The sequence below is a fragment of the Gavia stellata genome, chromosome 30 (assembly GCF_030936135.1).
Source record: "Gavia stellata isolate bGavSte3 chromosome 30, bGavSte3.hap2, whole genome shotgun sequence".
NCBI lineage: Eukaryota > Metazoa > Chordata > Aves > Gaviiformes > Gaviidae > Gavia > Gavia stellata.
The window spans coordinates 2365508-2385150 of NC_082623.1; the positions used below are offsets into that span (position 1 = coordinate 2365508).

Consider the following 19643-nt stretch of genomic DNA (forward strand, 5'->3'; position numbering starts at 1 on the left):
CTGTTAGTCAATAATCAGCTGGCCTGGACGTTAGGTTGCGAAAATTTAAGCAAATTGTAAACTGTTGAACTTTGCCCCACACATACTGCTTATTGCTCTGGCCTGTTCTTATTGCTGACAGGGGATTTAATGAAAACAAATCTACGTTAAAATAAGTGACAAATTATAGCGCAGGAGAGCTTAGCTTGGCTACTGTGTGTGATGATCAGCTTTGTATTGCTGGCTGTTGTACTTGGTGAGCAATCGCTTTGTGGGACGGATTCATTTGGAATAGATGAATAAATGGAGTTTCATTGATTTCTGGGAAGCTTTGTTCATTTACATAAGCTGCGAATCTCGGCTGGTTCTTCTCTTGTCAGGAAATTTCACGGCTTCCTTCAGTCCCCGGGAGATACTGAACCAGCAGAGACTATTAGCTGCAGTGCTAATGTTATGCCTTTGGCTGCGAACAGGTTTGCTCCAGAGAAGCCTTTCTTCTTGCCTAGATGTTGCGATGTTCCTGTGATCTCTCTGCACATGCTGGTGTTGAGCTGTACGGCTGGAGTGTGTTTTCTGTTAACGTACTGAATCTCTCCACAGGGATTTTTCATCGGAGGCCATGGAGCTTTCAGCCAATGAGCTCAGCATTTATGACAAGCTATCAGAGACGATTGATCTAGTGAGGCAGACTGGCCACCAGTGTGGGATGTCAGAAAAAGCCATTGAGAAATTCATCAAGCAGCTCTTGGAAAGAAATGAACCCCAAAGGGGACCTCCGCGGTACCCTGTCTTAGTGGCTCTCTACAAGGTAAGATGTCTTTTGTGCATGCACAGGTCATTTGAGGGTTGGAAGTTCTCCTTTGGCACCCTTTATTTCCCATTGCATTTTCTTGATGAATTTTTCTGAGTTCTTTATTTAAAAAGCTGTGAAATGTAGCTTCCTTCCTTCATCCCATGAGCTGGTTTGAAAACAGAAGACAGCTGACCGAGATTTGAAACTTTCAGCACACATGAGCAATTTAACATGTCGGCGCCTTCCTCTCCTTAAATGATTAAAGAATGAGACTTGGATTGATTCTTGAGGCAAAGGTTCCCGGTGTCTGCGCCCTCAGTGGAAATGAGAGGAAGGAAGGAGATTCTTAAAGTTCAGGGTTGATCCAGGTTCTGTTTCTGATCCTGTCACAAGCTTCTACCTGTCTTTATTCTTCTTCTAATCTATAAAATAAACCATGTTGTTGCCATGATGCTTGATGCTAGAAAAATCTTTTGAGACCCTTAACTAAAAGACGCTGTAAAAAGTTTTGCAAAGTGGGTGAAAGGATGCTGTTGTTAGGTAGGTTCGAGATGTTTGCTACAGGGATGAAAAAATTCCCACTGGCATAATATTCAGTAATATTTTAGTGTCATCTTTACAAAATCATCACGATGGTTTCTATTTAGGAAAAAATTCAAGCTTTCTTCCTCACGTTCTATAAAAAGCTGTAAAATGAGGCAGGAGAACAGGAAACTGGAGATTTGAACTTTCAGCTTCTGTTCTTGTTTTTGCTGTTGATTCACTTTGACTTTGACCAGGGGGAGAAATGCGTCATGTCATCTCTTTAAGGCTTATTTGGGATTCTGGTATGGAGGAGGGAGCTGGTGCCAACTCTGCCAAAGTGTTTCGAGGCTTGACGGATGTTTGCAAAAAGCCTTGAAAACCTTGTGTAAGAGGTATGGCAGAAATGCAAGTTTTTATTTGATTAGGTGAGAGGAATCGGAACTATCTATAGATAATCCCCATTGCTCTGGCGCTGGATTATTTGCAGTGCTAAAATACATGAAGAGAGTTGTGTGGCTTGGGTTTGAAGGCTGTTTAATTTTGTCCTTGGACAGCCCTAACAATAAAACTGAGTGACAACTCTGTGTACGTAAATAGCATTGCAGCTGAACAAGGAGCCACAGCAAAAATTTGAGTGTTCCTCTTACAGCACACAGCCACAACCCTTTGATATCAGCCAGAAGGTGTGTCCTGTTCTGAAGACACATCAGCTCACTGCAGTGTAATTAATTATGTGCCTGTTTTCTCTCGCAGGGCCTGCTCACGCTGGGGTTGGTCTTACTGACTGTTTACTTTGTGATCCAGCCATACAGCCCGCTGCCGCCTGAAGCTCCTCTCTCCAGAGCCCACGCCTGGGGCTCCCTCATCGGTCACATCCGGCTGCTCTCTCTGCCCATTGCCAAGAAGTACATGCTTGAGAGTAAGGAAATTATTTCTCTGCTGTATCATAAGCCTAGCAAGAAATACCAAGTTAAATACCAGCCATGCGAATCATTTGAGTGTCTCCCTGGGCACCAAATAACAAATGTGTTACTGGCACGGCACCATGGTTTTCTCTTTTCCTACCACTGCCCTTAAAAATAGCATCCCGAATTCCAGCTAGGGCACTTTGCCTTCCGTTCATTGGGGCTGAAGCATATTTTATCTCTAACTTCATCATTTTGTTCTTGCACATTCCCTTTTCCTTGCTTTTAACACCTCGGGTTTTCTCTTCCACAAGAGTTCCCCGTCCTCTAAAAATCTCTGCAGTTCTGAGAATCATACAGAGATAGCTATACTGAGTAAATGTCACCTTTTTTTATTTTTTCTGAGTAAGCAGGCAAAAACAGTTTATCAACCAAATCTTGACGTCTGTGAGCAGAGTGTAGAAACCTCAACATGTGACCCGGGTTTAAGGAAAAGTAGTTTTTGCCAAGTGCCATATTGGGAAAGGACTGTGGGCTTCAGAGCTACAGTGTTTATAGCAGTTAACGTAACATTAAGGGTAATGTGTGTGTGAGGAAGCTAGATAAGTGGCTCCCTACTGAGGCGGTCCCATCACAGGAGAGGAGCATAATAGATTTTCCTAGAGTGGCATAACAGAAATGGAAAAGTTTGATTATTTCTCATTCTCAGTTAATAATTTCCACTGACTTAGACTGGCAAATGTGTGTAAGCATGGGCTCTGCCTCTTTGATAAAATACAAAGACTGTCAGTAATGATAAAGCTGTGACTTATTTTGAGCGGGGATGTGGCACAATGTTGATCGTCTGTCGGCTCACTGTAAAAACAAACTCCTGTACCCATGCCCTCAGTGGGTTTGTATTTAGCTTTGGCAGCTCATTGTTTTGGAGTTGTCTGTTCTGGCTTTGACCTTCCTGCCGTAGCTAAAAAGGGTGCCCTGAAATGCCAGCACTGTTATGCGTTTTCTCTGTGTGTCTCCCTCTCTTCCGCTGCCATGTGGGATTTCTGTTGATTCGGGTTCGTATAGGTGGGACAGGGTATCCCCCATTGTTCATATCCTTCCTTAAATACTGGGATCTCTCACAGGGAGGAAAAAACAAAGGCGAGGAGATGGCTCCGATAGCCACTTGACATTAGTAGCCTGCTTATCTACTGCATTTCAGCATTGAAATGAATGAACACCCCTCTGCTTCTGTACGGAGAAGGAAACCAACAGGAACTTTAATGCTCGTATTTGTTCAGTGAAATTTTGTTCAGAAAGTTGACAGGTTCTTCCTTCAGATGCTGCAGAGCCCCTTTGGATGGGGAGAGCCCAGGGAAGTTCCTGGGGACAGCAGAAGGTTTATAGGGCAAGGGATGCCTGAAATCGTGAGCATCTTTCTGTGAAGATAAGTAAGAGCAGGAGCAAGTCTGGGTTACTGATGGGAAAACCAGCTGAATGGGGAGGAGATCGGGAAACATCCAAAGGAGCAGGGGAAAAGGGAAGGATGGATGGAGAGGAAGGATGTGAGGTTGTTGTTTAAATGCATATAAAATCCCTCATGCCTCCACGAGTCCTGGAAATCTTCTGAAGTGATGAGCAGTAGGGTGGGCAGCAAGCCAGCTCTGGGGAAAGGAGGGGAGGTACAGAGGCAGTTCCTGCTCTGTTTTTCCAGCAGTATTAGGTTGTGGTGGAAACCATGGCATGTCCCAATTAACAGATTTACTAGGGATGGCTGGGATAACTTTGATCCTGCCTCAGCAGAAGGAACTGGACTAGACCCCGGCTATTCGAATGGGGGAGTGCAGCACCCAGCCTGAATCTTGGCTGAGTTCCTGTGGGAATCCCTCGTGTCCTGGCTTCCCGGCAGGCAGCTGCGGCCACTGGGGCTGTCCCAGCATCCGGCTGTCCCAATGGCGCTGGTGTCAACTTCACGCCTTGCTGCCGAGTGGACTGTGGTAAAGCCATCCGGCAGGGATCCAGAAGAGGGAGTTTCACGGCATGGGGCTCAGTGGTTTCTCGAGCTCTCTTTCAGCCCTGCCTTGTGCGTGATGAAATGTTTTGCCCTTAATTTTGGCCTTGTGGTCTGCTGAAGGGAAGGGGTAAAGCTACATCTTGCCGTCCTGTTTGTTGATGTGAGCGTGAGGCCAGGAGGTCTTGCAAGCAGGTCTAGCATTCTCTGGTGTGTGCTTGCATAGGAGAAGGCACTGTGCAAGGAGACAGAGCAGCAGAGAAAACCACTAACGAAGGGACTCGACGTACAGACTCCTTTCTCTATGTAGATCCTGGTAGATGAATTTTTTGAGGGGGCTGAGGATGAAACTTGGAGCTTTCTGTGCTCAGGCACCAGTTCAAATCCAGCTCGGGCTGTTCTTGTTGAAAGCCACCTGTTAGCAGTTTGGAGGCTGCCTTGGCCCACCGGCAGTGCTGGCAGACTTCCCCCGGCCGCGCCGCCCAACGTGGTGCAGACAAAGCCCGGCCGTGGCGAGCATGGGCGGTCCGGTTCACTTCCTCTGGGCCTGAAGCCGCCTGGGCAGGCAGGGGCAGCCTGCCCGCGTGGGGCTGCGGTCTGAGGCCGTGCGCTCCCTCCTGAGCCTACTCGAGTAGCAGTGGGCTTGGGCCAGCTTTCCTGTCTCCGGGACTGCAGCTTGGAGCCCGGTCCCCTGGTAGATGTGGGCTGAGCAGCCAGGTTTGTGTTGCAAAACAAGGGGAGCTCAGATGCCTGGTGTCCCCCGAGAGCCAGAGCCCCACGTTAGAGTGGTGGTGAGGCTTTAGGAGGAGCAGGGGTGCAGGATACTGCTCCCCTCTCCCTCTGGCTCAGGGTGACCTGCCTTTACCCTCACTTTCATCCTCGTCCCCTCCACCCCAGGAGCCGTGCTGTAGATGACAAGGGCTGCCTGTCTGTCGGTGGCTGTGGGTGGACCTTTGAGCGGCCGAGGTGAGCAGCAGTGTCCACAAAGCTCTCTCTTGCGTTAAGTTTGTAGGATTAAGTCCAAAGTAAATTTCCTTTTTGCCTGTCTCTCTGCTCTGTTGCTTGCCGGCTTTCTCCCCCGGATCAATTCCCATATTAAAACTAATGTTCCCACCCTTTGTTTCTTCAAAGCTGACTCTTAGACCCTTGGGTTTGGCATCCGTGCCTCTTTTTCAGCTGTTTTCCCAGGGCTAGGAACCAAGGTCCCTTCAGTTGGGGAAAAGTTCTGCGGAAATGTGGTTTGCATTTGCTCTTACTGAACTCGTGTTTATGCAGAGCTTGTGAAAGCCCCAGTGCTGGGTCACGCTGCCTGATCCGGGCTGGGGAAAACGCCTCTCGGCGCTGCAGCATGCGGCTCTTGGCCGGGTAGATCAGCGCTTCACGTAGCCCCCAGGGAGGCAGTGGGTTTGCAGACCTCTGGGCTCTACCTGTTATAAGGAACACGATGGGTTTTGGGTGTGAGCACGTGGGTTCACTCCAGGCTTTCTAGTGCTGTGGCAAGGAGAAAGTAGGGCCTATGTAACCTGGATTCATTTTCCTTCTCTGACATAGGCTGGGACAGACAAGTCATTCAGTGTTTCAGTTCTCTGGTGCAAAGTAGGGGTACGAGTACTTCCCTCTCCCCTGCAAGCATTAGGAAGTAATATAATGAGCCCCCAAAGCCTGTAGTAATTGGAGCCAAATGAAAAGGGGGGTTCTCTTTCTTTAACAGAAGTTTTAAAACCGCAATGGTGGACACTCTCCCTGTTCTTCAGTGGTTCTTGCCTTCACAACTGTGTGACATCCTTGTAGCTTTGTTAATATCTAAATATGAATTTTGATGTCAACCGGTTGATAACTGTTCCCTGCAAGCCACGCAGAGCAATGACGTGATGAGCAGAGCGTTAAGTTGTTCTTACGTTAACTTGTGTGTCTGCCCATGGTAAGTTCAGTCCTTGCAGCTAAAAATCCTCAGCAAAGCAAGTCAGTCAGTGGCAAACAGGCTCTCGTCTGACAATGTGATAATTTGTATGTTGTACTGATAGCAGGGGTTTGCAATGACCTCAAGGAAAATCCAACTTTGCTTCTAATGATGAGATCCGGTCCTCACTGCATACATCCTACACAGTTGAAAATCAACTGGATCGGTAGCTGCTCAGCACACTTAAGATCAGGTGCAAATACACACGTAGCTCAGCGTTGGAAAAGGGATCCTGTGCAAGTTACCCCCAGCTTGGAGAAGACTCCTTGTGTTAAATACTGCTTCATGTCTAGACCAGTAGGGCTAAAATAATTTTTATGGGTTTTATACATAACCTATTTTAGAGAAAGGAACCCTGCTGGAGGAGCGGTGTTTAAGCAACACCTTGTAAATGGCCTGTCACTGTCACGTCCCAAGGCCTGCCGGGTGCAAGAGCTGTTTGTGGGGAGGGGTCACAGCAGGCTGGGTTGCTGGGAGAGGACAGCAGCTTCTGCCTCTTGGCTGGCCACCTTCAATTTAGCTGGAGGCTTGCCTTGGCTCCTGGCCAGGTCCTGGCTTCTTTCTGATCTTAACCCTTTGCAGGCAGCCTGCGATGGGCCAGCCACAGCCACATTTCTCTCCGCTTCTCACACTCCTCTCCTCCCCTTTTACTGTAGCCCTGAAGTGTGTTTATCCTTGGTGCGGCTCTGTGCAGAAAGGGAGCATCCAACATGCCTGTCTTGCACAAGGGTAGACTTTCTGCTTCCTGAGCTCAACGTGGACTGGTCACCCAGGTGTTCAGCCAGCCTTTCCCCATGGGTTTTGCAGCCCGCGCTGTGTCTGACCGGCTGGGTTCAGTGATGCATGAACCCAAGGAACACGAGCCTGCTCTGAATGAAAGGGTTGCACAACCACGCTGCTTGGGAGGTAAAGCAGGATCTGATTTCTAACTTCTTGCTGCCTTCAGCATGGCCTTCTCCTCTTGCTCATGAAGGATCTTACTTTTTTTTTTTTTCCTAAGAAAAGTCAGGCTGGTTTGCTCTTGTGTTTGTGCGTATTCTCATGCACCCGCTCGGGGGGCTGGAGCATTTTGAGGTGGATGTGACCGTGATGTGGGTTGCAGCACTATGCAGGGCTCCCTCCCATCGCCATACAGCTGCCAGTTTATCTGATCTTTTTTTGTGTGTGTGTGTAAACAACTCTTTTATAATATAACCTGAGAATGACCAACAGACACGTGTGTTGGCTCGTTCAAAGGGGAAAAAAAAGGCTGACTCTGCAGTGCAGGCTAGTGCCAAGCTATTTTCATATATTGCTTTATTTTGGCTTCCATTCAGCCAGTGGACTGTGTTGCTGACAGTAAACTAACTCCAAATCACTGTGGTAATCTGGAACATGAAAAACTCTTCCTTTTGCTTCTATATTTTGATGTCTCCAGTTTTTCTTGTTTCCTCATTTGCAGAGCAAGTGAATTCTCGCTTTGGATTTGCTTCCCTGGAAAGAGAGTGATTGTGCCATACGTGGCCTGTTGCAGAGGCATTTAGCAGCCTAGCAGAGCCCTGTTTGCACTAGTGACACAGGCACGCCAAACCTTTTACAGACTGAAGCCACTGTTGGGCAAGTGGCAGCAACTGGGAGGGATTCACTTCAAAAGCGTGCTGTTCCTCCAAGCCAGATTGCTCATGCAGACGCTGCCAGAGCAGCACAAGCTGCCTTCTAAGGCGCGTAACCAGAGGTGCGGGCTGGAGTGGACTTTGGAGGCTTTCCTGACAGCTTGGTCCCTGCCTTCAGTTTTCTAGATTGGTAGGTGCAGATTTCTCCTGGAAATAATGCTCTTTCGCCCCAGTGGACTGTGAGTTCTCTTGGCTTAGGCTGAGCAGACTTGATTTCACAATGTCTCGTTGGATCAGAATAATTTTTTTGCTTTGCTAGAGGTTGACTAATCATCCTTCGGTTGTTTGACCAGCCGTTACCCATTAGTGAAATGAATGAGTAGTTCTTCGAGCTGTCGACTTTTTACCCAGAACAAAAATAAGGGTTTCTTGATGGGGTTTATTTGTAGCTGTTATTTTGTTGCTAGCTGTTCCTAAAAATGCTATGAACCAAACAGGGAGGTACTTTCTTCTCCCGGCATAAATATATTCAATATACTCAGAGCTACAAAAAAGTTCAATATGAGAAAGAGGTGAGGATCTTGTGCTGAACAGGGACCCTCTTTGTAGTTTATATTTAAAACCCCACTGTGATGCATTCCTTAATCAGGACTTCCACACTGTAATTAATAAGCACCCCTTATGATTCCTGTCTGACTTACTCAAGAACCCATCAGTTTAGCCTGACTTTGACATGACATTATAAATGATCAAATTAATTTTTAGCCTAGTGAAAAATTTCAGCAAGATGGAGCTTGGGAAATGTTGCTTTTGCAACAAAGTGCTCCAAATGTCTCCTCTGAACTGTGCCACACATTAACTACAGACCTCTTAATTTCTGTATCTGTAAAGTAAGAACGATGAGATTTACTCATGTCATAGTTTGTGATTGTGAATTGGTGCCTGTAAATTGCTTTGACTTTTTAAAATACTGTTTTATCTTTCTGTAAGGTCTGGGAAAGAGCATGTGGTGATAAGCAGATAGTATATCCTGCTGTAATGACATAGCACAAGTTAACAAGCTATTGACTTGAGGAGTATAGTATCTGTAAGTCTGCAGTGGTCCCAACAAGGCAAGTGGCTAGTTGTATCTTAGGAGCAAGAACAACCTGGCCTGCATATTCTTTGGCTGTCAAAGCAATAACAGTAGGTTATGAGCTGCAACTTCACTTGAAGGTTAAGGGCTAGACCTTGCAAATCCCTGTCCTTAAAATAATGGAAAACAGCACTGTAAAATCCAGCATCTGGAAGCTAGATATTTCCAACCGGAGGGAGAGCTGCAGCCCTTCTGTGGTGATGGGAATTGGACATCAGAGCACTGAGGATCTCATGGCCCCTTTATCACTGGAATCTTACAGGTGGGATTGAATGTCTCTTAAAAAGCTCTGCCCTACGTCAGCCATAAGAACCAGCTTGTGGTTGGGCTTTTGCTATGAAAATGAATGGAGGAGGTAAGTATTCCACGGGCTGTCAGATGCACGTCTGTAAAGGGCCCCTTTGGCGAAGGGGGAAGTACGGTCACAGACAGCGGAGGGTAGGCTGAGGTCTTAATCCCTTCCTTTGAACGGTCTCTTCAGATCCACCTTGAAAAATTCCCTGACTTTTACAAATATGCAGCTGTGGGGAGACATTGTAAAAGTGGAGATCAGCATCTTCTCATTGTTGGATCCAGCACGTAGGAACAATGTTGTGGCTGTCAGTGCAGTGCCATAAATGAGTCACTGGGTCAGGCCTGGGTGAGTCCACCCCCATCCTGAGCTTACACTTGAATTGGCCAATGTAGAGCTGGTCATGCTTTTTGAGAGCCCTGAGGTTTACCTGCTCACCTACCCTGATTACAAGTATTTTTGTACTTCTTGATGGTGTGTTGGATCCTGTGAGGGACAGTCCAAAAGTGTTGTGGGTGTTAATGAACATTTGCAGCCAGGCTTGTACAATGGACCTACGAGAAAGGACAGGGAGATGTCCTGTGAATATTCAGTGCACAGGCCAGTCTTTCTTGAGAGCCCTGAGTTCATCCTATGCTTGCAGAAGTTGCTTGACTACTCCTAGCACTGGTCCCTAGTGAGGTATGTGGTGGGACTGTGGAACAGCGTCATCCTCAGAAAAAAGGAATTGGGGATTTGGAACTAACCTTTGCAGATTGTGGAGCTGCTTAGGGCATTAGAGAGCCCTCTGGGGATCTTGTTTCTAGTTATTGTGGGTGATGGTAGCAACAAACTGTAAGGACAGAAGACCTGGGGGCACTGTGAAGTCCTGGGGGAGTCCCTCTTCCCCTAGACCAGAATTTTTCTGTGAAGACCTAGCTGTCGCTTGCCTGCTGGGGACTTCTTCAGCCTTGCAGTCCGGAGTGCTGGGGAGCAAACCAGCTTGGTGGGGAGCCAGCAAGCTGCCTCAGCACCTGCAGTTCTACGTGCAGGAGGTTTTACGTTTTCAACACTTCATTAGGGTCAGGAGCAGCCCTTGGCTCCATGTGTCTGGCTGGAGCAAAAGGTCCCCCTGCTGTAGGGCTTCCCTTTGAACCTGCTGCAGTGGCAGACTGATATTTCGCCCTCCATATGGTTCCTAAAGAGACCAGGGCTGTTGCTGAGATCCTGCTCTCAGATCTATGTGGGCAAGTTTCCATCGGTTTTATTGCTTCACTGCAATGGGCAGAAGCAGGACCAGCTCTTCTCAGTAACCTCTTAGCTTCCAATCTGATCGTCCACACCCAGCATCTCTGGGGTTGTGCGCACACACCCCTCTGTAGTTCTGGGGACAGCCAAAAAACTTGGGAGATCCTCTGTGAAAATGGCCAAGAAGGGCGGGGTACTCATTTTAAATTGATTATAAGTTGAAAATTATTTTTCTGCATAGTGAAAAGTACAGTCATAAACTCCTAGCATTAATCATAGATGTGTTTTAAGGAAAGTTGTTATCTCTTCGTCTGTGCTGCGTTAGCAGCTGGAAGTCCCCAGCCCTGGCTCTGCTAGGAGTTATCCTGACATACGGGAGGAGACAGCTCTTGTTCTGGAGAGCTAATAAAGCATAAAAGCAAATACTAGGTGGGTATGACTGATGGGAAACTGAGGTTCTGCTTAACAAACTGAAGGCTGCTCCTCAAAGAGGGGTGAGAAAGCACAAGCGTGAAGGAGAGGTTAGTTGGGACTGGCCACGCTTCTGTCGCGTAATGGATAGTTGTACGTGTCAATACTACAGCTGCTTTCCTGCACTCAAACTCCACAGGGATAATTGCACACACCCAGCACTTTAACATCTGAATGCGAGTCCATGGGACCATTGTGTGACGGCTGCACGTGACAGTTGCACTGGGATGAAGAGTGCATCTTTCTTTTCAATCTCTGAGCAGACTGTGCCTGCGCACAGACAGCGCGCTCGACTTCAACCAAAATAATCCCCTAGGGTGTCTGGGCAGGGTGATAATGTAAAAGGAATGCAGGGAGGGTAATCGAAAGAGAGAATAAGCGTTCTTGGTAAAACTCCTGCTCTGGTTGCCAGTGTACAGTTGCATGCCCGCTCCTCTGCGCACAGTCTCTTCTCCCTCCCTCCCTGGGAAGGGCAGACGCTTCTTGCTGCCTGTACTTGTCATGCCAGTCACACGCATGCTGGTGCACAGACTAACACCCTCAACAATAAATCTAAAAGATTAATTACAAAAAAAAAAAAAAAAAAAAAATCCCACAACCCCACTTGCGGCATTTGAAATGCTTCTCAACCGTGCTCCGCTTGGGTTATTCATGGGGAAAAGAAATAACCTCCTGAATTGAGCAATTGAGAATGCAAATATCCCAGCCTAGCTCAAAAGAGGAATCAAGGTCTGTACTGTCAAGCTGATTAGCATCCCGTTACGTGGGGTACTGCCCTGAGCCGGGAGAGAACATTTTGGGATGACTGTGCTTAGTGCTCTGGGATGAGGTTTCTAAGTTTTGCCCAAAAAGAAATTGTAGCATTGCTACTCCCTGTATGATGAGAGACCATAAGATATGTTTTCTTGTTCTTTTCATGGCGTCTGCCCTTCTTCTGGCGAGATCTTTCAGCCTTTTGTTTCCTGTCACTGACCAGCTGTTTTTTGTGAGTTGAGGTTTTTTGTTGTTGTAAAATTGAAGCTTTCTACAGGCAGTGGAACAAAGATTTTCTTTTTTCTCTTGTGAGCAGGGAGGGAAAGTACGTTGGAGCAGTTTCTCATGGGAGTGGGACTTCTGCTTGCAATAAGGATTTTGCACTTTGTTTTGCCTTTTTACCCCTTTCCCTGAAAGCAGTGTAGACGCGTCTTCCAGAAAGGCTAGGAATTATATCCTGATCCCTTTCAGTTCATATCCCAGCAGTAGGGTGGGAAATGCAGCATTTGGGAGTTGACTGGAGGTATTTAGAGAGGAAAAAAAGCAAAATGAATCCCAATCTGCTCCCTGTCATTATGTCCCAATAAACCTAAATCCTCTATAACATTCCTCATTGTCCGTTGCAGATGTCGGAGGGAAAAATAAAACAAGAGCTTTCCTGTTAAGTGCTGTTCATCAATTACGAGCCATGTGCAGGAGCGTGAGTGTGGCTGGAAACCACGATGGCGGTAACAGGCAGACTGCGTGCGGGTTTTTTTCCCCCTGGAAAGCCGCTGTGCATCCTTGTTTCCCAACTTTATTTTTCAGACAGGTTTCACTCTCTCTTCCTTCTCCCCTTTCCCATCCACTCTGTTTCCCGAGTGGGTGGCCTGCAGCAATGTCCAGGAGACAAGAGCTGTTTTGACATGTGCTGGCACCAGACAGGGCAGGCAGGCCTGTCGTGAGGACAGATCTCTGGACCTTTTGTGTGAGGTGTGTCCTGAGTCTTGGGTTTTTCCTAACCCACCCTTACAGATCAGGCGTTTGGGTGGGTTTGCTGCCACTTTCTGAGTTAAACATCTCCTTGTTGGATTAAGGCTGCAGAGCCAGGGCTGTCACTGCCATGAAATTAGAGCCGTGTCCTTTTAGTGTGGTGGCTGCTTCTCCAGATCCTTTAGCATAGAAATACATGGGGTATTCAGCGTTATCAGCTCTTGTCCTGTTCGTTCAGTGGTGCGACGTGTCTCTAATGTTTACTTACTTTTTTTTTTGTGCTGGGAGGGCTGTTAAGTTGGAGGAGGAAGGCAGGATATAGGCATCAAGTAATGGTTTCCTGTAAAAATTGAATTTTTGAAGATACGCAGTGTTCATTGTAGGCCAGTTCAGCCAACTGTGGTGTAACAACGATATTTGGAATTTAAAATGGATATAGCTGTGGTCCAGGGGTTCCTCATGCTGGGACTTTTTTCCCCTTTTCATCTTCAAGTCAATGCGTGGGATGAATGAAAACAGCAGCAGCACATCTTGGTGAAATCCCACATTCCCCAGCATCTTCTGCACTTCAGAGGCTGGGCAAACTTTGGCTGGGACAGAGTATTTCTTAATTAACACAGAGGTAAAGGGGAGGGTAGTGATTTCAGAGATGTCTTAGCAGGGTTCATGGCACCAGTGCTAACCATGTTAGAGTTACTCTTTTCAACCTGGATCTTTTTTTTTTGTCTTCTGGGTGTTTCCATGTTGGGATTGTTCTTTTGCTTGTGGACTTAGTTTAATTGCACTATATATGGTGGTTGCCAACCTTCTGTTGATAATGAAAGGGTAACTTAGGCTATATGCTTCATATATACAGAGAAATGGAATTTCCATAAAGCTGTCTCATTTCTCACAACCTCCAGTCGCATCTCCAGAATCTTCAGCCTGTGCTGGAAACGTTCTGTGGTGAGTTCCCTGCCTGGTGAAGCTTGCTCTTTTTGAAGTAACTTACAGCCATCAGAAGCTATAAGAAATCTCGAGTGTTACATGTTAGGGATAATGAGTTTATCATCGAGTCTGTCTCCTTTCCATTTCATTTTTGGTCTTATTAAACACGTTTCTCTTGTTTCTTCCCAAGAATGCCAGGACTGGTGGGCAGCAGGTTGCAGACAGAACACTTCTACACTTCCTGCAAACTGCACAGTCTGTTCTGCTGTGAAAAGCCTTCAGATAGTGACAGACTTCGGAGAACTATCAGAAAAGCTCCAGAGGGCTCAGCCTTTTCTAATCAAGGTAATGCATGGATATTTAAGGCTGGATGATTAGTTCAAACTCTTGAATAGCACCAAAGACCCCTGCCCAGTATTTTCAACCACAAACTCAAACTGCTGATTGAGGTTAAACATGTATCTAAGACGACATTTAGCCCCTGTTTAAAGATGTCAGGGGGTGAGGAGCTCACTGCATCCTTAGAAAGTTGTTCCTCTGACTAATTATCATTGTGGTTGGAAACTTAGCAATCTAGATGGCTGTTACTTTTGGATGTTCTTTGGTGGGATGGAAATAAGAGAGGGGAGGAGCCCCAGGTGCACAGCTTTTATCTTTGTTGTGTCGTTTAAGACAGGGCAGCATCTCTCCTATGAAGAACTGAAGCATTTTCAGTCCCAGGATCCAGACCTGGCAGAGGTTATAATAGAAGAAAATTCAGCTGAATTGTGGAGCTGCCCATTTTTTTTTCCCAGGTGAGTCAAAGACAAAACCTGTGATAGATGTATACATCCTTTCTGCAGGGGTGCCTAGGTTTTTTGCCGATGTGAATTACAAAGAGCTTGCAAGTTGCACTTTAATGGGAGCGGGTTACAGGCTTTTGTCTGCCTGCTGGCACTAATTTGATCCAAGCAGAAGACTTCTGCACTAAAAATGGAGTGTTGTGGCTCCCCTTACAAGACAAAAATATCCCAGTGACTACGGTCCTGTTCTTCGGGCCATACATTAATCATCCGGGATGTGGTCTGACCACCTGAGGCAACTGGTTTACATTTCTAATCACCTCTCTCTGCTCAGTGGAAATCCTCCACCTTTAGTGCTGACTGAGAAGAGGTGCCATGACTTTTGCGAAACACTGAGAAGTAACAGAGAGATTGCAGAGATCCTGCAATTTGTGTCTGATCTCCTGCAGGAAAAATTGCCTACCCTAATCCTGGCCCTCTATTAACCGTGCTAAAGCCTTTAGCGTGGCTACAAGACATTTGAACAATTCAGAGCTCTCTAAGGTTGTAGAGCAACCCTGTGTGTTAGTCAAGTCTTTTCATGTGGAGAAGGTTGGGAAGTAATGTGGGAAAGTGCCACCTGTTGTGGAGCGGGCTCCCTGGCACATTTGTACAAGCAAAGGAGCAGTGTCCCAGCAGACTTGGAGAAGGGCATGGTGGAGTCTGTGCTTTGGCTAACGCTTAGATGGGATCTTCTTGCTGCACTTCTTGACCGCAGCACTGGTAGACAGATGATCAGGGTACAGCAGTATTAATCATGTCAAGCCACTAGACAGAGATGTACAAATAACAAGCCCCACCCTGCCTTTTCCAGTTACATTCCCTAGCCTAGAGAACAGACTTGGATTCCCCCTGCCTTGCCATGTGGTTTCAGTTATGGTTGCGTACAATGCCACCTCCCTGCATCTTTTTAATTAATGGATCCGATCAATGACTCGGATCATTTTAAGGGAAGAGGGGAGCGAAATTAAGTTTAGGCATCCATGATGATCTGTTTGTTCCCTGTTTGCATGGTCCTGCTGCAGGTACTAAGAGGAAGATATGAAGGAGCACAGGTTTAGCAAGGTCGAATTTTGCTCCGAGGGGCTAGTCTATCAGCAGGCTGTTTATCAAGCATGAATATTTGTGAAGAATTTTGATCTTGGAAGTAGCCTTTTAAATAAAAGCATTATCGTTGCATGATAGTTCTTTAATATGGGTTGTTTTGTTTAGGAACAAATCTGTGAATAAAACTCGGATTCTGCAGGAATTTTTCCCCACTTCCTCTTTGCTGTCCTTCCCCAGGACAGTGTCCCTGGAGAGCTGCTTCCTCATCCGCCATCCAGATTTGGGGAATAAGGTGAGAAATTCATCCCAGAGACATTATCTCCCTGTCTGTGAATTGTCCTCCAGAAGCTCCAAGTCTTTGGGGGATTTGTAGGACGTTTTCAGCTGATACAATCCTGACAGAAGGATTTAGGGTTGTATCAATTCTGTCCATCCCTGTGTAACGTGGCAGCTCAAGGTTGCTGTACCACCCAGAAGTCGTGTCTAGCTTTGTGCGGGTTGTACACCGCATCCGTCTCCCTCGGCAGTTAGAGATGCCCGTGTGGTTTCCCAACTCCATTCACATTTATGTCCTGGCCTTGCTCTGCAGCTGAGTGAGGGAATGGTCTTTTTGTGCTCAGTTGGGCAGAATTCATTTAAAAGTTGCATTTTAGGAGCTGTTCCTGGCAGTATGTCTCACCCATTCTGAGATACCTGCCGTGGAGACGTTTCACTGAAGATAGTGACAATTCAGGCGTCTAGCCTGATCTCCTCCTCCCGCTTTCTTGCGGGCTTTGTGGGTGTGGAGGGCCCGCGTTGCCTTGGACAGAAGAGGGGAGGAGGACCTGCATGTAGCTGACCTCAGCTATGATCTACTGCTAACTGGGGGGAGCAGCAAACCTGTGGTTTGCACGGTCTCACCTTGCTGCAGGGCAGTGACTTGCCCCTTGTTTGATCAGACAGACCCAAGAAAAGGTAGCGAGGCTTTTGAAATATTGTCCTCTCATCCTAGAGCTACAGTTTGCACAGCCTCTTTGCCGTTGGAAGTGGACAGCTCACCCTGACTGTTGTACCTCTGGACAAGTGCAGAGGACACTGTGAGATGTTCAAGGTGGAGCTGGAAGCTGGAGATTTGGGTGAGTAGTGGTGCTGTAGCATGCAGGGTCTGGGAGATCCCTTGCAGCCAGTAGACTGCTTCCAGCTGGGTCTTTTCTGTCTGACACCTGAGGAGGTGGTGTGTGCCATTACCACCTCCAAACTGGGGTGTGCCTGCTTGTAGCAGTACGGAGGAGTGATCATTCTGGACTGGGAGTTTGTGGCCTGGAACACAAACAATGGGATACTATGAGATGCTCGGTGTAAAAACTGAGCAGTACGGGCTACACAAGACACAATGCTCTGCCGGGTATTACAAACCCAGCGTGTCATTGAGGGCAGTGTCTTTCCAAAGAGCTCTGCATACTCCCATCAACTTCAGGGGAAATGTGAGCAGTCGTTAAACATGGATTCATCTCATATGGCCTCTATTGCATCTTCCAAAGGTTATGCCAGCACGGATTACTGGACGATGAGCTTCATGGCCAAAGGGACAGAGCCGGCGGTTGTTTGTGATGGAGCTGCTAGCTAAGGACAGTGGGGTGGGAAAACAGAGCTGTTTCCAGGACAAGAAGACTTTCAGCTTTGAACCCAAGGCAGCATCTTGAAAGCGATAGAGCTGGGGCAACTGGGGCAGGCAGCTTGCCACCCTGCATGTTTACAGTATTTAAAAATGACTGTTTTCCTGACCCTTGAGGTAATTTTTTGCCTTTCCTCAAATGTATTTTGGGAGAAGCTCAAGCTATTTATGACCTTCCCTGTCCCCTCAGGTAAGCCCTGGGTTTGCAGCAAAGCATTTTTTTTCCAGGAACAAGAGGGATTTCTCAGGATGAGATTCACCTTGTGTCCTTTGTGGATTGTGGCACTTCTGAAACTTTCGGGGGGGGGTTGGGAGTGGAGGAGGTGTGTGACATTTCTGTGTACATTCCTCCTGAGGAGGAAGCTTTGAGCCTGTCTCGTCAGGCCAGCTCTATAAAGGGAATGAATTGGTGATGTGTCCCAACTCCACCCCATCTCTCAATCACATACATAGCTGCGTGCCTCAGTAGTGTGCCCCGCAAAGCCAATCTCAGCTCTGTGCTCCAGGGCTGAGATGAGCCTTGCAGCCTAGGGCAGAGACCTTCACCCACTGCGTCGTTCTTGTACCAAAAGAATCTGTTCAGGCCTCTTCTTTGTGTCTTGTGATCACTCTTCTGCCGTTCTCTATCAGCAGGTTGTGAGTGAGTCAAATAGTAACTGTGCTTTTCTCCCCCCCCCACCCCCCCTTTCCTACAAAAATACTGATGCAAGTTTTAGTGGTGATGGTGCCGAGAGTGCAGCAGTTCTGGATGGAGATGGGGCTGGGTGCAGAGCAGCTCTGTACAAGTTTCAACTTATGATTGTGCACCTAAGACACCAGGGCTGCACGACCATTTTCATATACTCCTTGCTTTGAGAGGCGCTGCCTGCATTCCCAGCCCAGGGTATCTACGGGAGCACTTGAAAGCTTCCTCATCCCTGGCATTTTTTGCTTCGACTCCTTCCAGACCTGGAACTCTTGTCTTCGGAATGAACGCTGGTTTTTCCTGAGTCCTCTCCAAGCTGCCTTCGCATGCTTCCTGTTGCTTGAGCACTGCTTTATCCAATGCCCTGAGAGAGGCTCGTTTTCAGTGTTTGCAGGCTGCGGATGCTGCGGTCCCTTCCAAGTCTGATCCTTTGGGTCTGATCCTGCTGTTGAAGATCATTTACAGATGTGTCAGGCTGAACTCATAGGCCAGGGCTGGGGTTCAGGACATACTCTCACACTTGTTAATATGGAATTGGGAGGGGTTTTGTTTGAAAGCAACTTAACTCTGTTCTCAGGAACGAGAACCTTTTCCTCTGTAAATATTTTAGGTACGTGTAAAATGACAGATTGGAAAAATGTCTACCCAGCCTTTGTTTTTGAGCAAGACCAGGAGAATGGGAGCAAACATCGTACTAATCTTGTTAGAGTCTGACAAAAGCTGCCAAGTGGGATCACCACGTCTGGCTCCTGTACAAGGATAAGGCAGAGGACAGTTCCCGCTCCAAAGAATTTAGTCTGAGGCCTTGACACTACAAACATTTCTATGCATAACCCTTGTTTTTCTCCTGTAAACAAATAAGAACAACCCCAGCACCCGTGTCAGTCTGTGTGCATGGCCCTCGACACTGGACCAACACGCACCAGATCTAGTAGAACCAAAGGGGGAGAGTCTTGACTCTCTCAGGACAGAAAAGGACTAATTTAATTTGTAGAAAAATACTAAAGGGAATTGGATTAATAAGACTTCTGTTAGTATTGTTAATGCTTGGGGTGTGTTTTATGCTTGTGACACTACATGCAATCTTGTACATGCCAAGACACACACACCGCCCCTCTCCCTCTTAAAGCCTGGGTCTTAGTTCATGGAAATTCGGGAGTTTGGTGATGGCAGAATTAGGGCCTCGTTAGTGACTGTTGCTATTTACACTTTGGCAGCTTCTCAAGTCAAATTTAAAGGCTGACAAGGTTACTTCACCTCTTACTGGTTTTGTACCTGATCCATTTCTGTAGAGCATTTGATTAGAGATGCATAGGAAGAGAACCTGCTGGACCCATTACTGCCGAGATTGCGAATGGTTTGGTGATGCTCTTACTTCTAAGTGTCCTTGAATGTAACCTGTAAAAGAGCTGCGGAGACAATTCTCAAGTCTCTGTGAAATGCCTGTGTTTTGTGAGTCGCGCTTAAGCCATTGTGGCTGTCTGGCTCCTTTGTGAAGAAGCAGAGAAAATGGATCTGTTTACGGTTGCTGTTTAGACTTGGGGGGGAAAGGGGGGCTCTAGGGCAGGTTTGTGTCTATTTAGCAAAAATGCTCTCACGTATTGCTTCTCCCCTCTGCAAAGAGTTGCAGCTGGTTGGACAGAAGATGGTGAATCTGGACTGTTTGCAGATCAGCTTTCCAAGTGCACTTTATGGTCTCTGCATAAGTTTCCAGATCTGTGTCTAGGCAATACATTGCATATGTCCCAACCTTGCTCCCTTTGGAGTTTACATCATTTGTTTTTAAACTTCCAGTATATTTTCTCTTCCTTTTCCAAAAGCTGTAAGGAATTAGCTGCTAAACTAAAACAGGAGGGCAATTCTTCTGCTGATAAAGAGCTGATTTTTGGCCCTAGCCACTGTTGAGTGCGGAGCC

General features: G+C 46.9%; 1 protein-coding gene across 1 annotated transcript; it reads left to right on the forward strand.

Annotated features, from left to right (window-relative positions):
• Positions 1 to 598: 598 nt before the first annotated feature.
• C30H6orf89 (chromosome 30 C6orf89 homolog) lies at positions 599 to 17222 on the forward strand. Its single transcript, XM_009814592.2, has 7 exons — positions 599 to 787; positions 2051 to 2216; positions 13712 to 13866; positions 14194 to 14315; positions 15555 to 15681; positions 16381 to 16504; positions 16910 to 17222. The coding sequence occupies exons 1-7, from the start codon at positions 599 to 601 to the stop codon at positions 16993 to 16995; spliced, it is 969 nt and encodes a 322-aa protein (XP_009812894.1). The 3' UTR covers positions 16996 to 17222.
• Positions 17223 to 19643: the final 2421 nt, after the last annotated feature.